General features: G+C 50.7%; 5 protein-coding genes across 5 annotated transcripts; 2 read left to right on the top strand and 3 right to left on the bottom strand.

The window, feature by feature from the left end:
* Positions 1–1,154: 1,154 nt before the first annotated feature.
* On the bottom strand, positions 1,155–2,149 carry ATEG_06567 (putative transcription factor RfeG; the record flags this gene model as incomplete). The annotated part of the gene is made up of 3 exons (XM_001215745.1): positions 1,155–1,808; positions 1,867–1,911; positions 2,036–2,149. The coding sequence occupies 3 exons, from the start codon at positions 2,147–2,149 to the stop codon at positions 1,155–1,157; spliced, it is 813 nt and encodes a 270-aa protein (XP_001215745.1).
* A 4,074-nt stretch (positions 2,150–6,223) lies between these two features.
* Positions 6,224–9,980, bottom strand: ATEG_06566 (DNA-directed DNA polymerase eta; the record flags this gene model as incomplete). Its single annotated transcript, XM_001215744.1, has 3 exons — positions 6,224–8,269; positions 8,592–9,698; positions 9,900–9,980. The coding sequence occupies 3 exons, from the start codon at positions 9,978–9,980 to the stop codon at positions 6,224–6,226; spliced, it is 3,234 nt and encodes a 1,077-aa protein (XP_001215744.1).
* Positions 9,981–10,637: 657 nt separating this feature from the next.
* On the top strand, positions 10,638–12,564 carry ATEG_06565 (uncharacterized protein; the record flags this gene model as incomplete). Its single annotated transcript, XM_001215743.1, has 3 exons — positions 10,638–11,535; positions 11,732–12,285; positions 12,337–12,564. The coding sequence occupies 3 exons, from the start codon at positions 10,638–10,640 to the stop codon at positions 12,562–12,564; spliced, it is 1,680 nt and encodes a 559-aa protein (XP_001215743.1).
* A 2,802-nt stretch (positions 12,565–15,366) lies between these two features.
* ATEG_06564 (uncharacterized protein) lies at positions 15,367–15,780 on the bottom strand (the record flags this gene model as incomplete). Its single annotated transcript, XM_001215742.1, has 1 exon — positions 15,367–15,780. The coding sequence occupies one exon, from the start codon at positions 15,778–15,780 to the stop codon at positions 15,367–15,369; it is 414 nt and encodes a 137-aa protein (XP_001215742.1).
* A 1,884-nt stretch (positions 15,781–17,664) lies between these two features.
* Positions 17,665–18,761, top strand: ATEG_06563 (uncharacterized protein; the record flags this gene model as incomplete). Its single annotated transcript, XM_001215741.1, has 4 exons — positions 17,665–17,776; positions 17,826–18,106; positions 18,174–18,689; positions 18,744–18,761. 4 exons carry the CDS (start codon positions 17,665–17,667, stop codon positions 18,759–18,761), a joined length of 927 nt encoding a protein of 308 aa, XP_001215741.1.
* Between the last annotated feature and the right edge of the window lie 1,485 nt (positions 18,762–20,246).

The raw sequence follows: 20,246 nt of genomic DNA, 5'->3' as shown, positions 1-20,246 counted from the left end.
GACTGGGTGAAGAATGGGCCGGAAACTTCATGTTGATGTCGTTGGCGATGATAGTTGGCGATGAAGGTCCAAAAGTTGGCGGCCAACCTCCTGTGAGTAGCTCGGCGAGCGATGCGATAGCGGGTCTATCGCATCATCATGGTTAGGCAGGACAATGAACCCAGCCGGATTACTGCACGAAGAAACACATTTGCAAATAAACATGTGATGGAGTTCACATTGAACAACTTGGGCCTTGTCTCTTTATGGGCTGTCTGCAACGGCATCCAACACTGATGACTGCACTGTTAGTACGTATGAAGCGGGAATCAAAGGCAAGGCATCCAGATAGTTGAAGAGAAGATGATTCAATTAATAGAACAAGCTTCAACCCACAGCGTTGAGATCAAGTATCCAAATACAACGCCATATATGCTCATATCTACATGTAGGTCATGAACAGCATCACTGTGTATCGCCGACGCTCCTAGCTGATAGCTTCCAAATCAGTTGGATGCTCCCATCGGACTCCGCAAACTGTAAGAAATGATCCAAAATACCTCTTGGGAAGAAAACAGACGATTGCAACGGAAGCAGAATACCACGTCCAGTACACCAAAGCAGTTAGAAACGTCAGAATTTTCCGGCAGAGCAAGCAATGTGATGCAGTGGAACAAAAACCAGGACTCGGCATTACAACAAAAGAACAGAGAAACAAAGAAAGCCAAGTAGCCACCATTGCGTACTCCATCACGAGCTCCAAGATCGTCGGTTCTCAATATCATTAGGTCAAGTCACGTCTCAACAGCCAAGGAGCGCCATCCGGGTCGGGGGATACCGGCGGGGATCCAAGGGAGACATAACCTGGGTTCATTTTTGTGGAATACACATTAATCCAGGCATCTTTGGGTATCATGGAGATTTGCAATTCAGGCTTTCAAATGTAAAGTTCCATCCGTTTCGGTGTCCCATGAGTCTGAGGCGTAGGCGACGACATGAAATTTGGAAAATGTGGTACTGTTCACATTCTCAAGACAAGCAAATTCCACGTTGCGGAGAGGCAAGGATCAACCTTTCATGGTCCACAGGCATTATGCAAAGGTGATTTGAGATAGAAGACTGGCTTCGTTCCTGGCATGCTTTGGTCGCCCTGTTCTTGATTTTTGATTTCCTCTTCACCGGGGTCGACGCGGAGCATCGCCCCGTTCCCTTGTTGGCTGTGGCCTGCCACGGTCCGAGTATGCTGACTCCGGGGTGTATCTTGTATCCATTCCTATCCGCGGGTCTGGGGCGGTAGTGGGGGGGTAGGCTATCCCGGAAGTCACTGGCGAATAATCGGACTCAGGGTCGTAACCCGCGTACCGAGGGGCATTGCTTCTTCCTTCATAACCATAGCCAGGGGTACTGGCGTATGTATAAGTGGGGTGCATGTCCGCCGTCACTGGAGGCTGGCTTGCGCCGGTATAAGGGACCTGAGCGGCGGGATAGGGGTTCTGGCCAGCAAACGGCGAGTGATTGGAAGGGTTAGGAGGGTATGAAGATGGGTTTGGATACGGGGGACTCTGGGTCTGGGAGTACCCCGACTGTGCGTAAGGATCTACCCCATAGGTCTGAGAAGGAGGGGCCGAATAGACCGGTGGGGGAGAAGGTCCTCCTTGTTGCCGTCCTTCATGAATTGACGATGAAGCATAACTGGCTGGAGGCCTGTTAGGTGCATGGGACATTGAGTAGTCGTGAATGTAGCTACCTCTTGGATAACCCTGATTAGCCCGATGTAAAACATCTTGTTCCCATCTTGCAGAGTCGGCCTTGAGATCAGCAATCATTTCCTAATCACATTATCGTTAGCTTCCGCGGGGAGTCCGGTGGGAGGAAAGAAAAACCTACACTGGTGAGGTTCCGATAAGCCCGAATAAAATAGCCCTGGCGACCCTGTTCATGGAAAGTCAGTGACACCGTTTCGCAGGAGGATCTGGTTGATGAATCGCTGGACACTGTCGTGATTTATACACTAAGGAAACATCGGGATACGGACATTATGGTTTCCGGGTCTTACGAGCGCATCATTTCCAAGGTAACGGCATATGTCTGCTTGGATAACTTCCCGGCTGATCCCATCACCGGGAATAAAGTACTCATTCTGCCGCTCCGGGCGTGCATATCCAGTCATTTTTTCCAGGGAAACAGGGAGGTCCGGTATTAAGGTAATTATCACCAACGGGTCCAAGTGGGCTCCAGGGAAAATCCGGTCAAGTTATGGGTAGCCGACGGGTCCAGAAACGGGAGATCAAGGCCGATGAAACCCTTGGGGAGCCGGCTGGGAGAGAGAAGAAAAGTACAGTCAAATCAAACTGTGTCCAAGGGAGAAAAGTCCAAGGCTGATGCGGTGACGGCAGCAAGTCGACCTTCTCTTGTGAGTCACTGGCACCCCACGATGTAAAAAAGGCAATCCCAATAGTTTGTTCTAAATAGGGCCTTTCACGTGGCAATCACCAGTGGAGAATCAATGAATCCGAAATCCTGGGAAAGCAGGTCTTTTTGTCCTGGAGTTGTGCGGGTTTCGAAATCTGGCTCTCCTGAACACGGACTGGTCTTTCCAGTAGAAATCCGAATGGGGAGGAACTGGTGAGATCGTAGGCCGGAGGAATATATAGTTGACAGAGAAGCAGAGGGAGGCGGGAGAGGAAGAGAGAGAGAGAGAGAGAGAGAGAGAAATCGACCAGGATAGAGGATATCGGGAAGAGGTGTTGGGAGACGATCCGCGTCAAGTCTCTCTAGCTGTTGAGGGTCCTCTGTTCAACACGGCTGTAGTGTACCTGGGGGGAAGGATCCTTTATTTGCCTTTGTGCTGGCGAGAAATGCCAGAGTATGGATGGGGGGAAGAAGAGAGAAAGGGAAGAAGAGAGGAGAGAGGGAAGAGGAAGAGGAAGAAGACGGACGAGAGAGCGGGAAGAGGGAGGAAAATAAGAAGCGGAGAGGAGAGTGGGAAGATAAGGCCGAGGGGAGGCAGCAGAAGAAGGAGGAGGGGGGCAAAGAAGCCGCCAGTGATGTTAGTCTGTGGTGTGGGCAGCAGAACGAGGGCTGATTGATTGAATCCACGATTGACAGGCCGAAAGAAGGATGGTGGACTGACGATGAAGGACGGCTGCTGACTGGTATGACCGCGGGGCCTAAAAAAGTTAGCCGGAAAGGAATAATAACAACAATAACGAGCATGGTTGGGCGGTTGGGCCGGGGCCTTTTGGGCTGCTGGTGTTGTCTGGTGCCACGACCAGCATTGACTCCACCGGCCCGGCGATTAGACAGCAGCAGCATGCACCTCCCAGCCAGGTTTAGTGCCTGTCTGTTGCCGCCGGAGAGCTTTCTTTTTCTGTTCTTTTCTTTTCTGTGATAATAATAATATTATTATTGTGGGTTTTTCTTTCGGCTCAGAATTCTCGTCGGTGTTTCTTTTGGGGCCGACAGTGACCGAGAAATATACTACAAGTATATCTACTATATGTGGAGAATTCACAGCAGATCATACGGACAACATGCACCGAGGAGGCCCGAACCAGTAGCTAAGTACCTACAGAGTCACATAAGTCACAGATACTTAGCTATGTACGGAGGAAGGTGACCATCAGGTGGAGAGGTCAGTGGCGGGATGGATCTGCCCATCTATTGCCCTGATGGCGTTTCTGCCTTATGCTGGGAAGATTCTTCACAACTCACCAGACTGAAAGAGATTCACCACCTCATGCGATGACTCAGCCAGAGACTCCGTCATCGGGAACAGGAAGGGGGTGTCGAGTAGGACAAACCCACCAGGAGGTTGAACGGTGGGTGCATGGATGACAGAGAATACGACGATGAGGTTCCTGAAACCCAATCCAGACCTGGACAGAGCCAGTCCCAATTAATTAAGTATACATAAGAAAAATGAAGAAACCCAATCGTCAACAAGAGCACGGAAGACGCAGAAGAATTTTCTACATCTGCAACCTCAACAGAAGGTAACTAACTATTGTAGTTAGTCGGTAAGTCCTTAGGTAACTAAGTAACTAGTTAAGTAGATGGTTGGTACCTGAAGGCAATGGCGGGGCAGCCAAGGAGTGGAGGGGGAACCGATGCAGGTTGGGCAGAAAATCCATTCTGACCTTACGTGGCGGTTTGGGCAGAGAAGCATCCAGCAGTAGTGACTAGTTTTTATTATTTATTTTTTCGTCAAATAGTTACAATGTATATCTCCAAAGCAAATGATCTCCAGTTTCAAGGCTCCAGCCCGCCCCAGCTCCAACCAGACTGCAATGAACCATGGTTGAGAGTGTGATAATGGATGCATGTGCAAAGTGCCCTCAGGATGTATACTCCTTAGATAGTCTCCTGCCAAATCGTTTTTCTCCCCGTGTCTCTGAGGCGTGACTCTCGTCTCTCCAGGGTCCAATCGTCTCATCGTTCGTCCGTCATGCCCCGATGCCCCATCTGCCTGGCAAGATCTCATTCCTCAAGACCGCATCACTAGGCGCTTCCACAGGGCTCGAATGGCGGTCAAGCGCCCCAGGTCTCTGGCGCGTCTGGCGGAGTCTCCATCCCCTACTCGAATGACAGTTGTACAGGTGTCTTCGATGGCGCTGCACCGGCTCCAGTAGAGCTGCAGCCTGCACCTAACATACCCGTCCCTGCTGAAGACTTTCCAAAAATCGATCGGACAACGCTACGAATCTGTACGATTTCCCCCTTGTCAGACGCCTTCCTGTCTGGCCCTCTCTTACTGTAGGAGTAGACTCAACCTGCATTTCGCGCGTACAGGATCGCTCCACGCTGGATGCAGTACCCAGGGTGATCTCATCTCCACAGCTCCGTCTTTGATGCATATGGTTCATTTGGGTCACTGCAGAGCTCCTGAGTCTGAATAGTGGCACCCTATCGTCCATCGATATTCGATCGAATGGCCCTGAACCGGTCTTCTTCAAATTGGCTGTAAGATAGGGTAACATAAGTCTATGTGCTCACTGGTTGTCTTATGTTGCCTCCCCCATTGTGGCCCTTTTCTCACATAATGCCCGGTAAGCCTGTCATTTGGAATTAAACCACCCCTTGCGATGGTTGCATGATAACACCTTTCGGGAGTCAAAGTCAATCCCTGTGCAGCACTGTACAGGTACTCGGTCTGACCAGAGGCATCTCCCCGTCAAACCACTACACTACTCGAAGTCGTATGTCCTTACGACAAGATTGCGTATATCCAGCCTTGCCTACTCGCTACAGCACTGTACACACGAGACCGATGACACGTGTGACCGTCTACGAGCTACGAGAGATGGACGATCACGTCTGGTCGCCGCCCCGACATCATCTCAATGTCCCTTCGCTTCGGAGATAGATCTTCCCTGACCGACTCGACATTCAACACGTATCACGCCTCGAGGTTCTTGTTGCAATGACTGTGAAGAGGGCGTGCGTATTTCAACTCTGGTAGAACGGTGATCGGGGACCAAGTGGCCTGCCGACACTTTCATATCCAGCTTGGGTACCCCATGGCACGTACCCCATGGCACGAATACTTGCGTAGTTTCCTATAGCGAACATAAAGATTGACAGGCTAAATCAAGATCGATTGGACACTCTAGGCTCGGTGTGAATACGTGCAATCCTATATTATTCGTCGAACTTTCTCATGTTTTCCACATCCCCTATATATATATATCTGTACATGGAAATTTACGCAATGGTCTGATCTCTAGCCCGGGATCGACTTGACCACCATGTTACAGTTTCTTTATAATGGCCCAGTGTAACATCGAGTGCATGTTTGCAATAGTCAAGGGTTCTCTTTTTTTTGTCACTGGCAAAAGAGAAGTGTGTTCTGGAGATTCTATGACCCCGCGAAGCTCCTGTTCCACCGCGAATCCGGACGGCTTCTAGAATTACGCTGTCGATGTGTCCAAACACATGGACAAGATGGTGGTCAATCCTCAACTCAAACGTCACTACTATGACTTCCGTCGAACCGCTGGGACTTTGTTTTGCATTATACAAGTACGTCCACAGCACCGGCACAGAATCAATAGAGGAATTTGCTGGTGGTCAGGGTCATTGCAGAATATTTAATCGCTTGGTAGAAGCAAGGTTCATTCCCTCAAATGATGCCTTTGCGTGATATGAAACATTTTCTTCGCGGGAAATTCATAAGATGGAATCGCAAGATGTTTTGGTAGCATTTCAGATTATGTTCGTAATATTTTTCTTATCCAACACTAATTCAGCCAAAAGGCAGTCGAGTCTGGCCCTTCTCTGTTTTGCTGCGATTACCGCGACCCGATCTGCCACGTGAATTGGATGCGCCTGTGTTGTTTAAGGAGCGCTCTGCCAGCTGAGAGCTTCTGACTGCTTGCCTTTCCTCAACCTCAAGGTCTTTCGCAAAGTGCCAGTCATTATGCTCATCTTTTTCATGCGGTGGAAGCAACTTTCCACACCGATCGCACGTGTAATGTTCCAATGCGGCCGGCGACTGAGCGTCCAGTTGAGACTGTTCAGGCAGACTTGCAACGTTTGTGCTGTCCGCAATGGCTTCTTCCGGCGAGACATCTTTCGGTTCATCTTCGCCCGGAGATTTTGTGAAGAACCGGCGTATTCCATCATCGTTTACCTTTCGCCGTTTATCACGAGGCTGTCCTTCTAATGACCCATCAGATTCGAGAGTCCGTGTAGATGCCCCAGAAATCTTGGCCTGCTCGCCTCGCAACAAAAACGCGTCTATTGCTTGATTTTTCCCAGCACCATCTTCAAAACCGCCAACACTCAGGGATAGGTTGGCGCAAGGCCAAGCACGGCCATCTCCCACAACCTGGCGGAGTAGTGTCTTGCCAAGTTCAAAAAGCATCGTCTCATCGATAGGCATTGATCCCGGGATTGGGTGTTGGCGTGAACGGACCTGGGCGTTCTGTCTGTGATGCAAGGCAATTGTTCTTGGACGGCGTCTATTCTCAAGCACGCCATCCTCAACAAGTCGCCCATAGATATCAGCAGCAAAGATACGCAGCCATTTTTCCGCCTGCTCAACTGAATTGATGCTCGGCCGGAATGACTTTGCCGAAAGCATAGATTTGATCTGTGTTCTGGGGTTGACCTCACTTCTGTCCTCTCCGCGGATGATGCCATACAACCACAGAGCGGTGTCATCGTCAAGCTTGGCTCGCAGCTGCTCAAGCGGAACTTGGAGGAGATCCCCCACTTGTTCGGTGCCGAAAAGAGCAGTAACCTGATCGCCCAGCTTACCTCCCAGCATTCTGATTTTGGTAAACTTGAATCCACCGAGGAAGTTTTGGACTGCACGATTCCGTACAATGGTCTGTTTGTTCGGTTTGTTACTCGAGCTCCCCAATTTCGCCATCATTTTGTTCCTCGCGATCCCCGCGGAGCAAGTATATTGGAGTTTATTCCAAAGAGCCGTCCGGAGTGATCGTACCACTTCAGACCCAACGAGCATTGCAATATCATCCCAATCTGGGTCATCGACCTCCGTCTCCGTCTTGTCCAGATCCACCAGGCAGTCTTCGGCGTTCCACTCCAAGGCGGTGGTCGGTGGACGAGGCAGAGATGCAAACTTGTCATCGCCCTGTGGCGCAGCACGCAATTCAGGGTACCGTTGGAGCAAGACACCATAAACCAGGGGTGATAAGTCAATGAAGACCTCGTCAATACTGGCCTTTTCGAGGGCTGCCTGCTCAACCTGGAACTGCGACCCTAGCCCTCGCTCGTCGTCCAGCAGATCCGCATGCCATCTCGACAGCTCCTCTTTCATAACCTGCAGGATCTTCCGAGATTCCATCCGGTACGGGTCCAAACACACCTTATCCGTCCCGATATTCCTGAACGCGTCCTCCCTGTAGGCCCATTTTCCGCCCTCGCCCTCGCGGAAGGTGGCAACGTGCTGTAACACAATCTCGGGACACAGCTTCTTGGCTTCCGCCGCGGTAATCATGCGCGTAATCCCAAAGGCGCGAGCAGGGTAGTTGATGGCGATGAGGGAGTCCCATTGTCGCACCGCCAGCGGCTGTTCCCGCGGCGTCTGCAGCCGCACCATCTCACACTGTGCATAGAAGGCATCAAGATCGATATGGGCAATCACCCGGAGGGGAGAGGCCGTGCTTCCCTGGCGGAGGAGCTGGAATTGGCGGTAGGTGTAGCAGGAGTGGTGCTTCACGGAATCGCTGGGCGACGACGACGCGGCGAACGGTTCTGGGGAGCTCGGCATGTTGAGGGTGTCGGTGATGTCGTCATGGCTGGTTGGGAATACCGCGGGGAACTGGCACAACTTCCCGTCTATTCTTTGATGACATATGCGCGAGGCTGTCTCTGTATTGCCTGTCCTGAGGATCCGTAGGTACTAGGTAGTCTAGCTGGGATGGATATTATCGCATTCACGTGACGTAAACCGAAGCTACTAATTTAGGATTAGCGTGTTCTTCCTGTCTCTGTAGGTATACTATCCAATGCTGCGCTACTTCTGAAGGTTCACATTATGACTAAACTTCACTTTCATGTGATATTTAGAGCGGAGGAGAAAATAGGACGCATTAATCAGATAATTTTATGTCCACGATATCTCCCGGCCGCCAATTATTTACATCCGAGATCATCTTCTCTCCTTCTCCAAGAGAGAAGTAAACCCCAGCCCTTTCGCACGTCTGCTGAAGGCCTGTCCATTGCTTTATGAACGACTGCTGAAGGCTAACAAAGGAATCGTATGGCTCCCTCGACGCAGGAGAGATGAGTAAGGATTGCAAGTTGGGAAATCGTTCCGCCCGCTGAGCAAGCAGATCCTCGAGGTTGGGGACAAGCAAAGCACAGTCGTTCTCGTGACAGTCCGCCAAGTGCAAATGCTTCAAGCTCCGGGGCAGGATATCCTTTAGCATAACGACATCGTCTCTCTCCATGGGCTGGAGGTTGAGGAGGTTTCTCGCGCGAATACGCAAATCCCACAGCTTGGAGAGGTCTGCTAATGAACCGAACCACCGATCATGGGAATTGACATCAGTAATGTCTCTGTAATCGCGGCCGTCTTGGATGGGGATGGAGGCATGACCCAGGTGGTTTAGATGAAGAACTTCCAGGCTGTGCTTCTGCGTCAGGAGTGCTGTGTGGAAACACCAAGGCCGAAAACTGGGGTCTAAATCAGCGAAATGCTGTGCCTCCTCGTTCGATACCCAGATCATGTCGTTGGTGTGCTGGTAAACGAAACACTTGAGGTTGGCGCAAGACGCAATAAAATCGGCCATTCCATATCTTCCGTTACAGAAGTAGTCCAGCACGAGGGACTCGACCGGCGACGTACCAGGGGCGGGGAGGAAGGCTGGATGATCAGCCACTTTGTAGAGCGTTTGAGGTTCCTGCACTGGCCCAAGTCGCAGCGTGCGAAGGGAAGGCAAATGGAAAAAGGGAAGGTATTCACGGTGATTCATAACGACAGAGAGATCGCGCCATGTGAGGTCGAGGCTCTCCAAACGCTGTAAGGCCGAGAGAGTGCTGGTATCAAACGGCGGTTGCTTCCACGCGGTCTTTGCAACAATCCTGCTGATCCAACCTTCAGGGCGATTATGACGCGCCGAAATCGCGGTCAGGCTGGGGAGGAGGGCAAGCAAAAGAGCAATCCACGCCTCGATCCGGTTTCTCGATAACTGGTAGCGCCACGCTTCCCATTCTACCGGCGACTCGCTGAGCAGATCTACGAGGTCCTGGACTGCCGGTCCTAATGCGAATTGTGCATCCAATTGCTTGACTTTCGGCACAGAAATGTCGACTGAAACCTCCCGAATCGAGGACCTTATCGCCAGGTTGGCTATGGCCGCCCCGACTAGACACCGAAGCTGAGACCATGCGATGTGGATCGAGCGGAAAGCAGTCGCAAGGAAAAGTGCACGCCATCGTTGACATACCTGAAGTAGGTGTAGTCGGTCGTGTAAGTCGGGAATCTCATGGATGATGGTAAGAACGATCTCAACTGGCAATCGATCCATTTTGCAAGCCTTGAGCATCTGTAATGGATATTCTGTTTAAGAAAGAGGGTCTACAGTATTGAGATGCAGGACAAGTCTATGCCTAAAGTAGTTAATTACTGCTGCGCCCCTTCAATAGAGAATGTCGCGATGGACGATATCTGGCTCTATCTTCATTGAACAACAATTTTAGCGCTTCAAGGAGAAACTGAGCTCCAGGCTGCCAAAAACCCCTGCCCGGTAGAGTATATAACTCTGACGGATAAATGCCTTCTTGCAGGTGTAGACAAGTTTGTTTGGGGCCCGATATGCGGCGTGACATCAGCAAACACAGCCGCGGGGCTCGTTGTTTTCGCTCTACACGAGCGAGGCGCACTCCGACTTCTTCCTCTTCTTCAGCACAAGGCTGTTCCCCATCTCACATGCGATCCTCTGAATTATTTGAATACTCCAGACCCTTCAGCGCCCAAGTTGCTTCGACTTGGATTTGCCGAGTTTCGCAATATTGAACCACCTCGTTAGACTTGAGATCGACCCCGCAGTGAGTGTAGCAGGCAGAATCTAGGCTTCCAATGCGCACGGCAGGCAATATATCGAGTCTGTCAACGCCATACAGCTCTACGGTGAGCACGGACAGAGCGATCGTTTGTCCACTTTTCGAAAAAGGACAGTCCCAATATGGCCCGGGGAGCCCGCACTCATGACTACGAAGACGAAGATGATATATACAGCGGGGAGCGAGATCCATATCGCTCTCGACCCCGACGCAGTCGCGATCGCCATTATGTGAAAGATCGGAGCTATGTTCGTCGGAATTCGATACCCCCTCCGATAGAAAAGATGGAAAGGCTCCGTGTTCGTGATCACCCGCCGCCTGACAGGACTCGAGACTATCTTGACGACGGACTGGCTGAAACGAGTGAAGTGGACGACATTGAGGTCCCACCTGAGGATTTGCTGAGTGACCTTGAGACTCCCAGAGGCTCTGGCCGCAGATCCTATGCACGACGCCCTCCGCGTGTGGTTGTCCCGGAGGAGGATTTGCTTCCTCCGCAGGATTCAGATGGCAGACTTACAGATACGGGGTCTGAGAGAGACGCACCACCCCGAAGGAGAGATGTGTACACACGGCGCCGCAGACGGACACGAGCACCCAAACATCAAGCAGATGAGATATACTCTGGAGGGGATGAGATGACACCTGAGGGCCATAGACGCGCTCGGAGTGGCCTCCGGTATCCTCCAATCTCGCGAAGACGACCGAAGCCTGGTTATCACACAGACCTTGAAGACGAAGACGACCATGGCATAGCTTTTCCTCCCTCCCGGAGCACGATAGTCAAAGGAAGGGCCGACTTGTGGCCAGGGGACAACAGGACCTTTGGAAATATCGACAGTCCAGAATCAATATCTCGGGGACACAGACGACCGTTTGAAAAACACAGTGATAGATTCGAACCAAGAAACCATGAAGAGCTATCGTCCCCCGAATCTGAAGACTCTGCAGAATTCTCGGGGGCTCCTATGCCCCCTATGCCTCCGGGTCGGAGTTCACAACACTTGCGTGTTCCCGAAGGTAAGTTGTCGTCTACACCTGAGATGATCAGTACGGATACTCATGCACTACAAGCTTTTGCTGCTCCACGACCGCCTCGTGCACCTAGCCCTGAAGTCAGTTTCGAGGGTCCAAGGATACAACTTCGGTAGTCACTCTATGTCGTCGTTTCCGGTCGATAGCAGCGCGTGCTGACATGTCTACAGGAAGGAAAGAGAAGACCTCAAGAGGGAAATACTCATTGAGCCACGGGAAGAGACCGGCATCCCATCTCCACTACGCAACCCATCGCCCGATATCCCCGGCCGTCGAATGAAAGAGAAAATTTCTATACCTCGCTCGAGGGTGGAATCTCCAAGTCGTGGACCCGACACCATGGCTCGGGAGTCCCGGCACAGCGACAATAGCATCGCTGAGCAAATCGCCGACGAGATTACCGCAAAAGAAGCAGCAGATCATTGGGCGATTGTGAACGCTGCGCCAAAATCTCAAAGCTCCGCCAGAGACCGCAGCACCAGCCAGGAAGCTCCACCCTCGCGCCATCGAGAACGGAAGATGAAGTTCACTGCGAACGATGAGCGACACTCGGGAGATGACACGGACTATGGTCGTGCACGAGTAGCGCGCCGATATGTCGGGGTGAAGGAGAAAAAGGAACGGCTCTGGACTGAAATCACGAAAGATTTGGTCGTGAAAGAGGCAATCGAGAGGATGGGGTTTGAGTATGAGGAAACGGTGACCTCTTACTTTATCTTCTCGTACCTTCAATATGTGCGTGCGCCCCCTATTGACTATATCAGTACGGCTGACAATGATGGATAGGACGACGTCTCGGCTTTGGTTGAACTGTCGGAGGATATTCGGGCTGCGCGTCGCCGACGCATTCAAGAACTGGACCGGAGGAGAGGTTCTGTACCTCCGATGCCTCTGCGAGATGAACCGTTAGTATCTATGGAACCTTCTCGGCGCCGACATCGGGATGGAAAGAGGCCGAAGGACCGGGAGATCAGAGATGATAGCCCGGGGAGGCGCGAGTACGAAAGACAGTAAGACTCTGCGAGATGGACACATGCACAATTGGACCCCGACACTAAATCGTTCTTTTCCTTCTGTAATGTGATGGATGTCTGGAGACGAACATGTCGTGACGGAGCATTGATCAAGTACATACATACGTTATGTCACGAATGGAAATACACGCGGAGCACATTACATTATGAGAGCCAAATAGAACAAGGACACAGGCTCAGATCTAAGACATCTGACGAAAGCAATCTAAATGCATGTACTATTTTGCTTCCAGACCTTGGGCCCTAGGTATCAGGGTTGTCAGCTGCGACACGGCCATTGCAACTGTTTCATTCAAGACAAGGATTGTGATCATGTGGCTATCCCTTCATGTTCTATTTACATTCTATCTCTTTCTCTACAGAGCATTGTATTGTTCATAGGAATACCAACCAGTCATATACTCGGGAATTATCTCCACGGCCGAGAACTCAGGTAGACGATAAACTTTGTCCTCGAGACATTCGTCATCAATAAGCCTAGACTTAGGTAGCTTTCAGCAGATGGGGCTGACTGTCCCATGGTACCGTCCATGGGCCATGTCTTTTATACCTTCACAGATCGATACTTCAAGTCAAGCTCGTATAGTCCAAATATAGGAACAATGGAAATTACAACCTCAGCAAAACGCCACAATACAAGTCGGTTCCACTCGGGACGGCAATATATTGCTACTATTTATACCCTCTCCTTTTCCCTTGGGGATGGAGTCACAGTCACATCCTGGAGATGGGACCTAGTAGAGGATCTGTGACTGCGTAAGGACGAGATTTAATAATGATCCCTCCAGTGCAAGGGGTCGTCAGAACCCAGCATGACCTTACTTCGCTTGTGAGACGAGCCACATTAATAATCATCGACAGTTTGGCCTTTGTAATCTTTGTCGCGATTGATGAGGCTTCTGAACAAAAGTAGAACCAAACCTTAGGCATGATTATAAAATAGGGTGTGTAATGTACAATGCGTGTTTATATTCATCCACCGAATGTACTATCTAGGGACCTATATACTAACCGTACTCTGTGGATATTCCATCATGGTAGGATGAGGGTGTAGCAGACGATGGGTAAATCCACTTGCGGGAGTGTCGGGGTCTGAAGCTGAAGCATGATGGCTTTGTGAGCTTTGCAAGGCTCGTTGTCCTTGACGGCATCGTCACTAGAAGTAGCTAGACAACGACAATTAGCTTATGGAAGTGGGAGTGGTATAGGTGCTAACAATAATAGGAGCGTTCGTCAATGGGAAGGTAAGTATGAAGCATTGTGAAGCGAATCACCCAATAGGGATTCTCTTTGCAGTTGTTGATAGCTGCTGATAGATCGACACAATGTCTACCCGCTGGTGATTTAACCTTCCACGGCTTTCGGCAAAAATCCCACTTCCGACCGATTTCTACAATTGTAGTGAAATTTGTGAACGAAGCCAGGGGGTATAGTTTGTACATAGAGAAAACTACCTGGATAAACCCTTGTCGTTATTATCATTCTTGGCCTCGAGGCTGGACCGTTGCGGAGGCTTTCCGCATACCGATCGGCTCAACCGGATATCCGGACGAGCTGTTTGGCTGGTTCACTATTTGGGCCTCTCAGGATAAATACTCCGAAGGTGCTCTCTCCATAATCTCTTCCATGGAATCGAGACGATCAGATTCGCATCCTCGCCCCTTGGTATTGGACAATGGACAATGGTATTGTCCATTTGTCCGGCCGAGCGACGTCCGCTGTCCCCGTCAAACTTGGAACCAGATGGAAAGGCGGGGTTCGCTTCTTTGGCTTGCAAGCTGATTACGCCCGTGTCTTACGGTCGTTGGCGTCACCAGTCTCCGTTCTTTTAGTTCGCAGTTTTGGTCGGCTTTATTGGTCGGAGAGGTTGCAAGTGACCCGGGAAGGTAATCCCCGCGAGCTTAGTTCCTCGCTTTGATGTTTTTATCCAAGGAAGATAGAATAGCGTGCATGTTATCACACCAGCATGTGGGGTACCTATGTTGCTATCGAGTAGCGTCCTGCCACTGACTAGGTAGAGCGGGGATGAAGCGATAGTAAAATGCGACCGTCCAGCATCATGAACCTCTCACTTGGTTCACCGTGGCGCATTCTTTGGCATGGCGTGCGAGCCTACTATGTTGGCTGGACGATGGTTGGACGATGTTCTGCACGTAAGGTCGGTGGGATCAGTAGAGCTGACAAGAAAGGAAATTTGGAAACAAATGCAACGCAGGGACGCGGGTTTGTTGATATAGTCATCGTTCTTTATTACTCGCGAGCCACGCTCTCCCATGGTTCGACATCCACACAACGTCGATCTCGATCGGAGACGAGGTCCCTTGTATTTTACACCCATCTGGCTTCTACTCGGAGTATTTCCCAGACTCCGTTATATTATTGACTGTCGGGTTTTGTACCTGTATAATCAGTGGGGGGACCGGCGACCTCAGCACGGTGATATGTGCGATCGTCACGTCAGTATGATGTACTTCGTCTGGAGATGCCAATCTTGGAAGCGAGCTAGTACCTTAGTGCCGGTCGCACATACTGGCCCTTGTACTATACTCTATGAGCTTGCGAGGGAGACGAATCCATAACCTGGCAGGTGGGCGCCGATAGCTCCGACCATGGGAGCATCCCCAAGACAAAAAGCATGATTTGTCGTGGATCGATTTAGATTTTTTTGTTGCCCGTGGATCCGGTGTGTACCTTAACCTTGGACTAATCAACGGGATGGCCGGGCTGAAACCACCGATCCACCCCGTACGTATGGAGTAGTACGTAACTACGGAGTACTATGTTATCGCAGGTACGGCAAGACCAGATCGAAAGACATGCTGGTTCCGTGGTTAGATGGGACGATATCCGTCTCCATCGCTTCAGCCGCAGCCAAGGAATAATCAACAACACCCCCAAAGAGAAAATAGGACGGATAGCGAAGATTAATCAACATCTTACAAGGACTCCATATTTGCCCTGTGTTTGCGACTCCGTACCCGTCTAGACCCGTCCTTTCCAAGCGAAAGCAGCCGTGTATTCCGCACCGTGTCAACTCCACCCCGAGCCTGGACGGGCCAAGCCAGCCGTTGTCCTGTGCGGTGGCGAGTGCAGCCTGGTGAGGACGGTAATTAAGGATGATCCGTTCAGCCAGAGGCCTTTCATTTCCTCGCCAGCCAAGGCCAATCAAGGGGGTGCGATCTGCGCTGGTGGCCATGTTTCAAACACTGAAATCCTCGGGTATCGAGTGGCTGAAGCCGTACTCCGTAGATCGCTTTTCCCGGGCGTGATTGGCAATCGGGGCTTGTCCAGGGAGGGATTCGGGATTCTGGTGTCCAGCTCTGGCATTTGGTGATGGTGGTAATAATAATAACAATGGTGGATGATACGTACGCTGTAAGTCTGTATGGCGCATGCCCGGCCGTGTTGGTGTCAGACAGAGTGACGCGGTCGATGGGGAGACACCATGGGCTGTTCGTTTGTCGTTTCATGCATAGTATTATTTAGTTAGGTACCTGTCTCTAGAAGCCAGGATCTAGTTCTACCTGGATAGTTAGAGGCGGGAAGAGCTGTGCGATCCTACTTTAACACTGTCCTACTCTGTACTTTCTATCTATGTAGTCCTCCTGTTCTCAGATTGGGGATGTTGGCTGTTGTTTTCTTTTTTCCTTTTCTTTTTTACCTCCCTGTGGTGGCGCCACCCCCGTCAGCAGGCATACGTACTTGGCCCTGCTCCTCGCGTTTGAGTTATTATTGGATCCTGGTATTTCTCGGGGTGAGTGAGGACCGAGGCCCTTTGGGCTTCACAGGATATCCTATGTAAAGACTGGTGTCTCCATGGAATGGACGCTTTTCCGATCCTCTGTCCAACAATTATAATCCGCCGTCACCTGTCAGAGTCCTATGGACTTTTTTGTGACCGTTCAGCAAATCCCGTGGAAATAATAAAACCCATCCCAACGGCTGGTCGTACACGAAAAGGAATCTCCACTTTTCCTCCATCGAGCGGGTATGCCGGTAACCAATTTTCGTTTGTTGTTGTTTTATCGTTAGTAGCAAATCATTTCTATTTGTATCCGACCATTCGACTAGTAATGAAGCAATCCACCCAGCTCGATTTCTTCCGCCGATATTACTATGTACTCCGTATAATACCGGATCCATCGTAACCTCCCTCGTCATTCGTCCCCTCCCAAGAGACACTCGAATTCTTGGTGCATGCTTCTAGAACGGCTACTGGCCGCGGTGGTGGAACAGTGTCGGGTCTAAAACCCGCTCTTTCTTGTTGATACCACCACCTACTCCGTACAACTACCTCCTCTCTCTCTCTCTTCTCTCTTCTCTCTCTCCCTCAAAGATCTCTCCCTCTTCCTCTTCCTCTTCCTCTTCCTCTCCTCCTCCTCCTCCTCCCGGTCGCCCTGGCTCAGTCCAAAGTCTAGAGTCATTCTCTCGGCGTCTTCCCTTTCTCCCGTCTCTTCTCATTCCTTGTCGCCCTCGGCCAAATTCCCATCCCTGCCACCAAATCCTCCCAGCCTCGACTGATGATGCGATCGTAACCTAATTTGATCCATCGTTCCTGAGTGACCGGTCTTGCCTGTATTGGACGTGGTAAGGAATTTAAACTGTTGCTTGTGTATTTGTCCTTTGGGGGTTTACGAGTCGCCTGGTATGTGATACATCATTCCTCTCGCGCTTTGCTCAGTCCAATCCCCCAATTGTAGGACTACAGTCGGGTCCATCGTTGATCGACATCAGCTATCGTCTAACTAACTCGGGCGTTTAGAAGGACCCTCCGCGGGACGCAGAACAACTGTCAATCACCCGACTGTTACCTGGATCGGATCCCAATCGACCCGACGCTACTTCACCACCCATCAATGAATTGACAACCCTCGCAGCCGACTCCTGTACACTTCACCCTCTTCCGACCGGACTTTGGTGGCTCGGGTGGTTGGTCTACAGCGCCGTACTCTCGATACTCTAATTCATACCGCCTGATTGCACGCCTGATCCTGTTACTTGAGCCTGGGCCACCCAGAGACGAACTTAGACGCCGCGACGTTCCATCCACAAACTGACCGCGCTGGATCGGCCTTTCGCCATGAGACTCGAGCTCCCCGTCTCGTTGATTGCCCTGCTGGCATGCTCGACTCCCGTCTTCTCGACCCTCCAGTATTGTTCTACGGTGAACACCGGTTCGAAGAACGCTGGCAGTATGTTACAAGCTGCCTTCGACGAGATTCGATCTGACATTCGTTCTAGACTCTAGTATCTACCAGTCCAACGGTCTCTGCACGACACAATGCTCCTCGGATTATGCATTCGGAATCGTACAGGGAAGCGAATGTTGGTGTTCTAACATTGCTCCAAACAAAGCAACGAATGTCAACATCTCGAAGTGCGACCAGGACTGTCCCGGATATCCGGACGATAGCTGCGGTAGCACAACCGATGGCCTCTATGGTTATATCGCAATGGATGGTCACAACCCTTCCGGCACGGCAACCGCCCCTACGTCCTCCAGTACATCCACCAAAACCTCGGTATGTAATCACGTCAATCCCGTGACACTCGAGTTTGTTTCGCAGGCAGGGTACTGACTCTTGGTAGAAAACCTCCGACAGCTCCACTGGAGATGCTACAACGACCACCACGGGGAAAACCTCCGTTGAAACACACGGCGGCGTGGTGAAAACGATCACTGTTCCAAACTCTCAGCCCACATCATCATCGACCGGATCATCCAACAACGATGATAGCTCAAGCTTAAGTGGAGGAGCCATTGCGGGTGTGGTGGTTGGTTCTGTGGGTGGCTGTGCTGCCATTGCCGCTATTATCTTCCTCGTCATTCTCGCACGACGCCGCCAGCGATCCCCCAGTCCCGACGGGAGCGTCCAAAACATGCTGGTTGACGGCCGGAACAGCAAGAGCTCGCAAATGAGTTTCATGAGGGGCGTCTCGGACAATCACAGCCACACCTTATCGGCAGGGTCATCAATCGGTGGGCGCCTTCCAACGTTCACCGATAACCGCATGAAAACGGACACCGTGCTTTTCCCCACCGGCCGTCGTGCTAGCGACGTATCCCTTCAGGACAACGAAGACTACTCACGACCAGTCCTACGGGTAAGTAATGTCCTGTATCAATCGAACATCTGCCTGTGACTGACACCTAACTAGCTTACAAACCCCGACTAAGTCTACCATCCTGGCCTTTCTTTGCGTCTCGAATCTCCTATGTCTTCTTGATCTGCGCGTTCGGCGATTCTAGCGGTCTTATGATACCCATATCCATTTGTCGCATAATATTCTTTTTCTTACCTTACGCCTCGAGAGACGCGAATTGTCCGGAGGACTCTCAGGACATGCCCTATGCCGACTGAGGCGCACGGTGCTGGGCATATTCAACCGACGTTGCTAGCTCGTGCATTGGTTCCTAGCCTCCATTGGTGGATGGTGTTACATTCACGCTTGTTCACTGCCATCACCCAAGGCAGTTGCGCCATTGGGGTCTCACCAGCTGCGCTGCAGCTCAAGTACATATGTTAGTGTGGTTGTGTGATTGCATCAGGTTTATTTTATTCTAATTGCGAGGGTCATATGATGCATTAAATAGCATGGAATAGATTGGTGACGGATGTTGTCATCAGAAGGGAATTTTCAATCTTTAATTCTATAATGGTGAAATTGATAACATATTGAACAGCAGTGCATTCAAGGGAGGGTTACTGTCTATCATCTACGTGTTAATTAGGCCTCTTTCGAAGTCAATATCATGAAGAGGATTTCATGACATCGTGGTCACACCCATTTTAGTTTCTGATCCATGCTGCAGGACAATGGACGTCCGATCTCATTATGAGAGCAATACAACAATACCCTCACCTGTCAGCATAACGTGCCCCAGCTCTTGAGCTCCAGAAGATAGTATTCGTCTCTTCCATGGCCACCTTCCGGCTGGATCTACAGCGGATATCGGTACCTGACTTTCAGCCAGCGACGCACAATTGAGAGAATGCTTCTATAGACAGCTATTTCATACATACCTAGTAAACATGACAAGGTCTTTGTCCCCGACCTGTACAGCGTCATGCACACAACACCATACTGTTCCACCCAATCGGGCAACCAACCATGCCAGCAGTCACGCTTGACTAAGATCCAGACCATCAAGCGCAGCATACATATGCCAACAGTATCGTTGCAGTAAGGGTGGTAGTTCATATCAACTCCGGCACCGCGCAATATCCGCAGGTGTTCTCTCGTCTGAAAGGCAGACTAGAAACGTAGGCTCTTCCTGGCTGTGGCATCCCATCGGGTCGTTTCAAGGATTTGCGGAAATAGATGTATGAGCCCAAGTCTTTTCAAGTCGTCCTGAGGAAAGCAAACATCCAGGTTGGAACCATCATTTAGCATTTAAGTATGGATAACGGGGTAGTATCCTCGGTTTATGGTAGGAGACACATGACAGCACATGACTTCTGGGACAGTTTTCCCCTTTTGGGTAACGTTCTCTTGTGACACTCTTACCTGTTCGGTCCATGCGATCCCATATCGAGGATCTTGTTTCTCGACATCCGTGAGGGAAGGTGTCCAAGATGACTTGTTCATGGAATAGTTACTTCAGCTCAGGATCTCTTTTCACGTCTCATATGGTGCCTTCTGGTAATTTCGAGGGAGATC

This window comes from Aspergillus terreus, genomic scaffold (genome assembly GCF_000149615.1).
Source record: "Aspergillus terreus NIH2624 scaffold_9 genomic scaffold, whole genome shotgun sequence".
Taxonomy (NCBI): Eukaryota; Fungi; Ascomycota; class Eurotiomycetes; order Eurotiales; family Aspergillaceae; genus Aspergillus; species Aspergillus terreus.
This window is presented reverse-complemented; position numbering and strand designations above follow the sequence as displayed.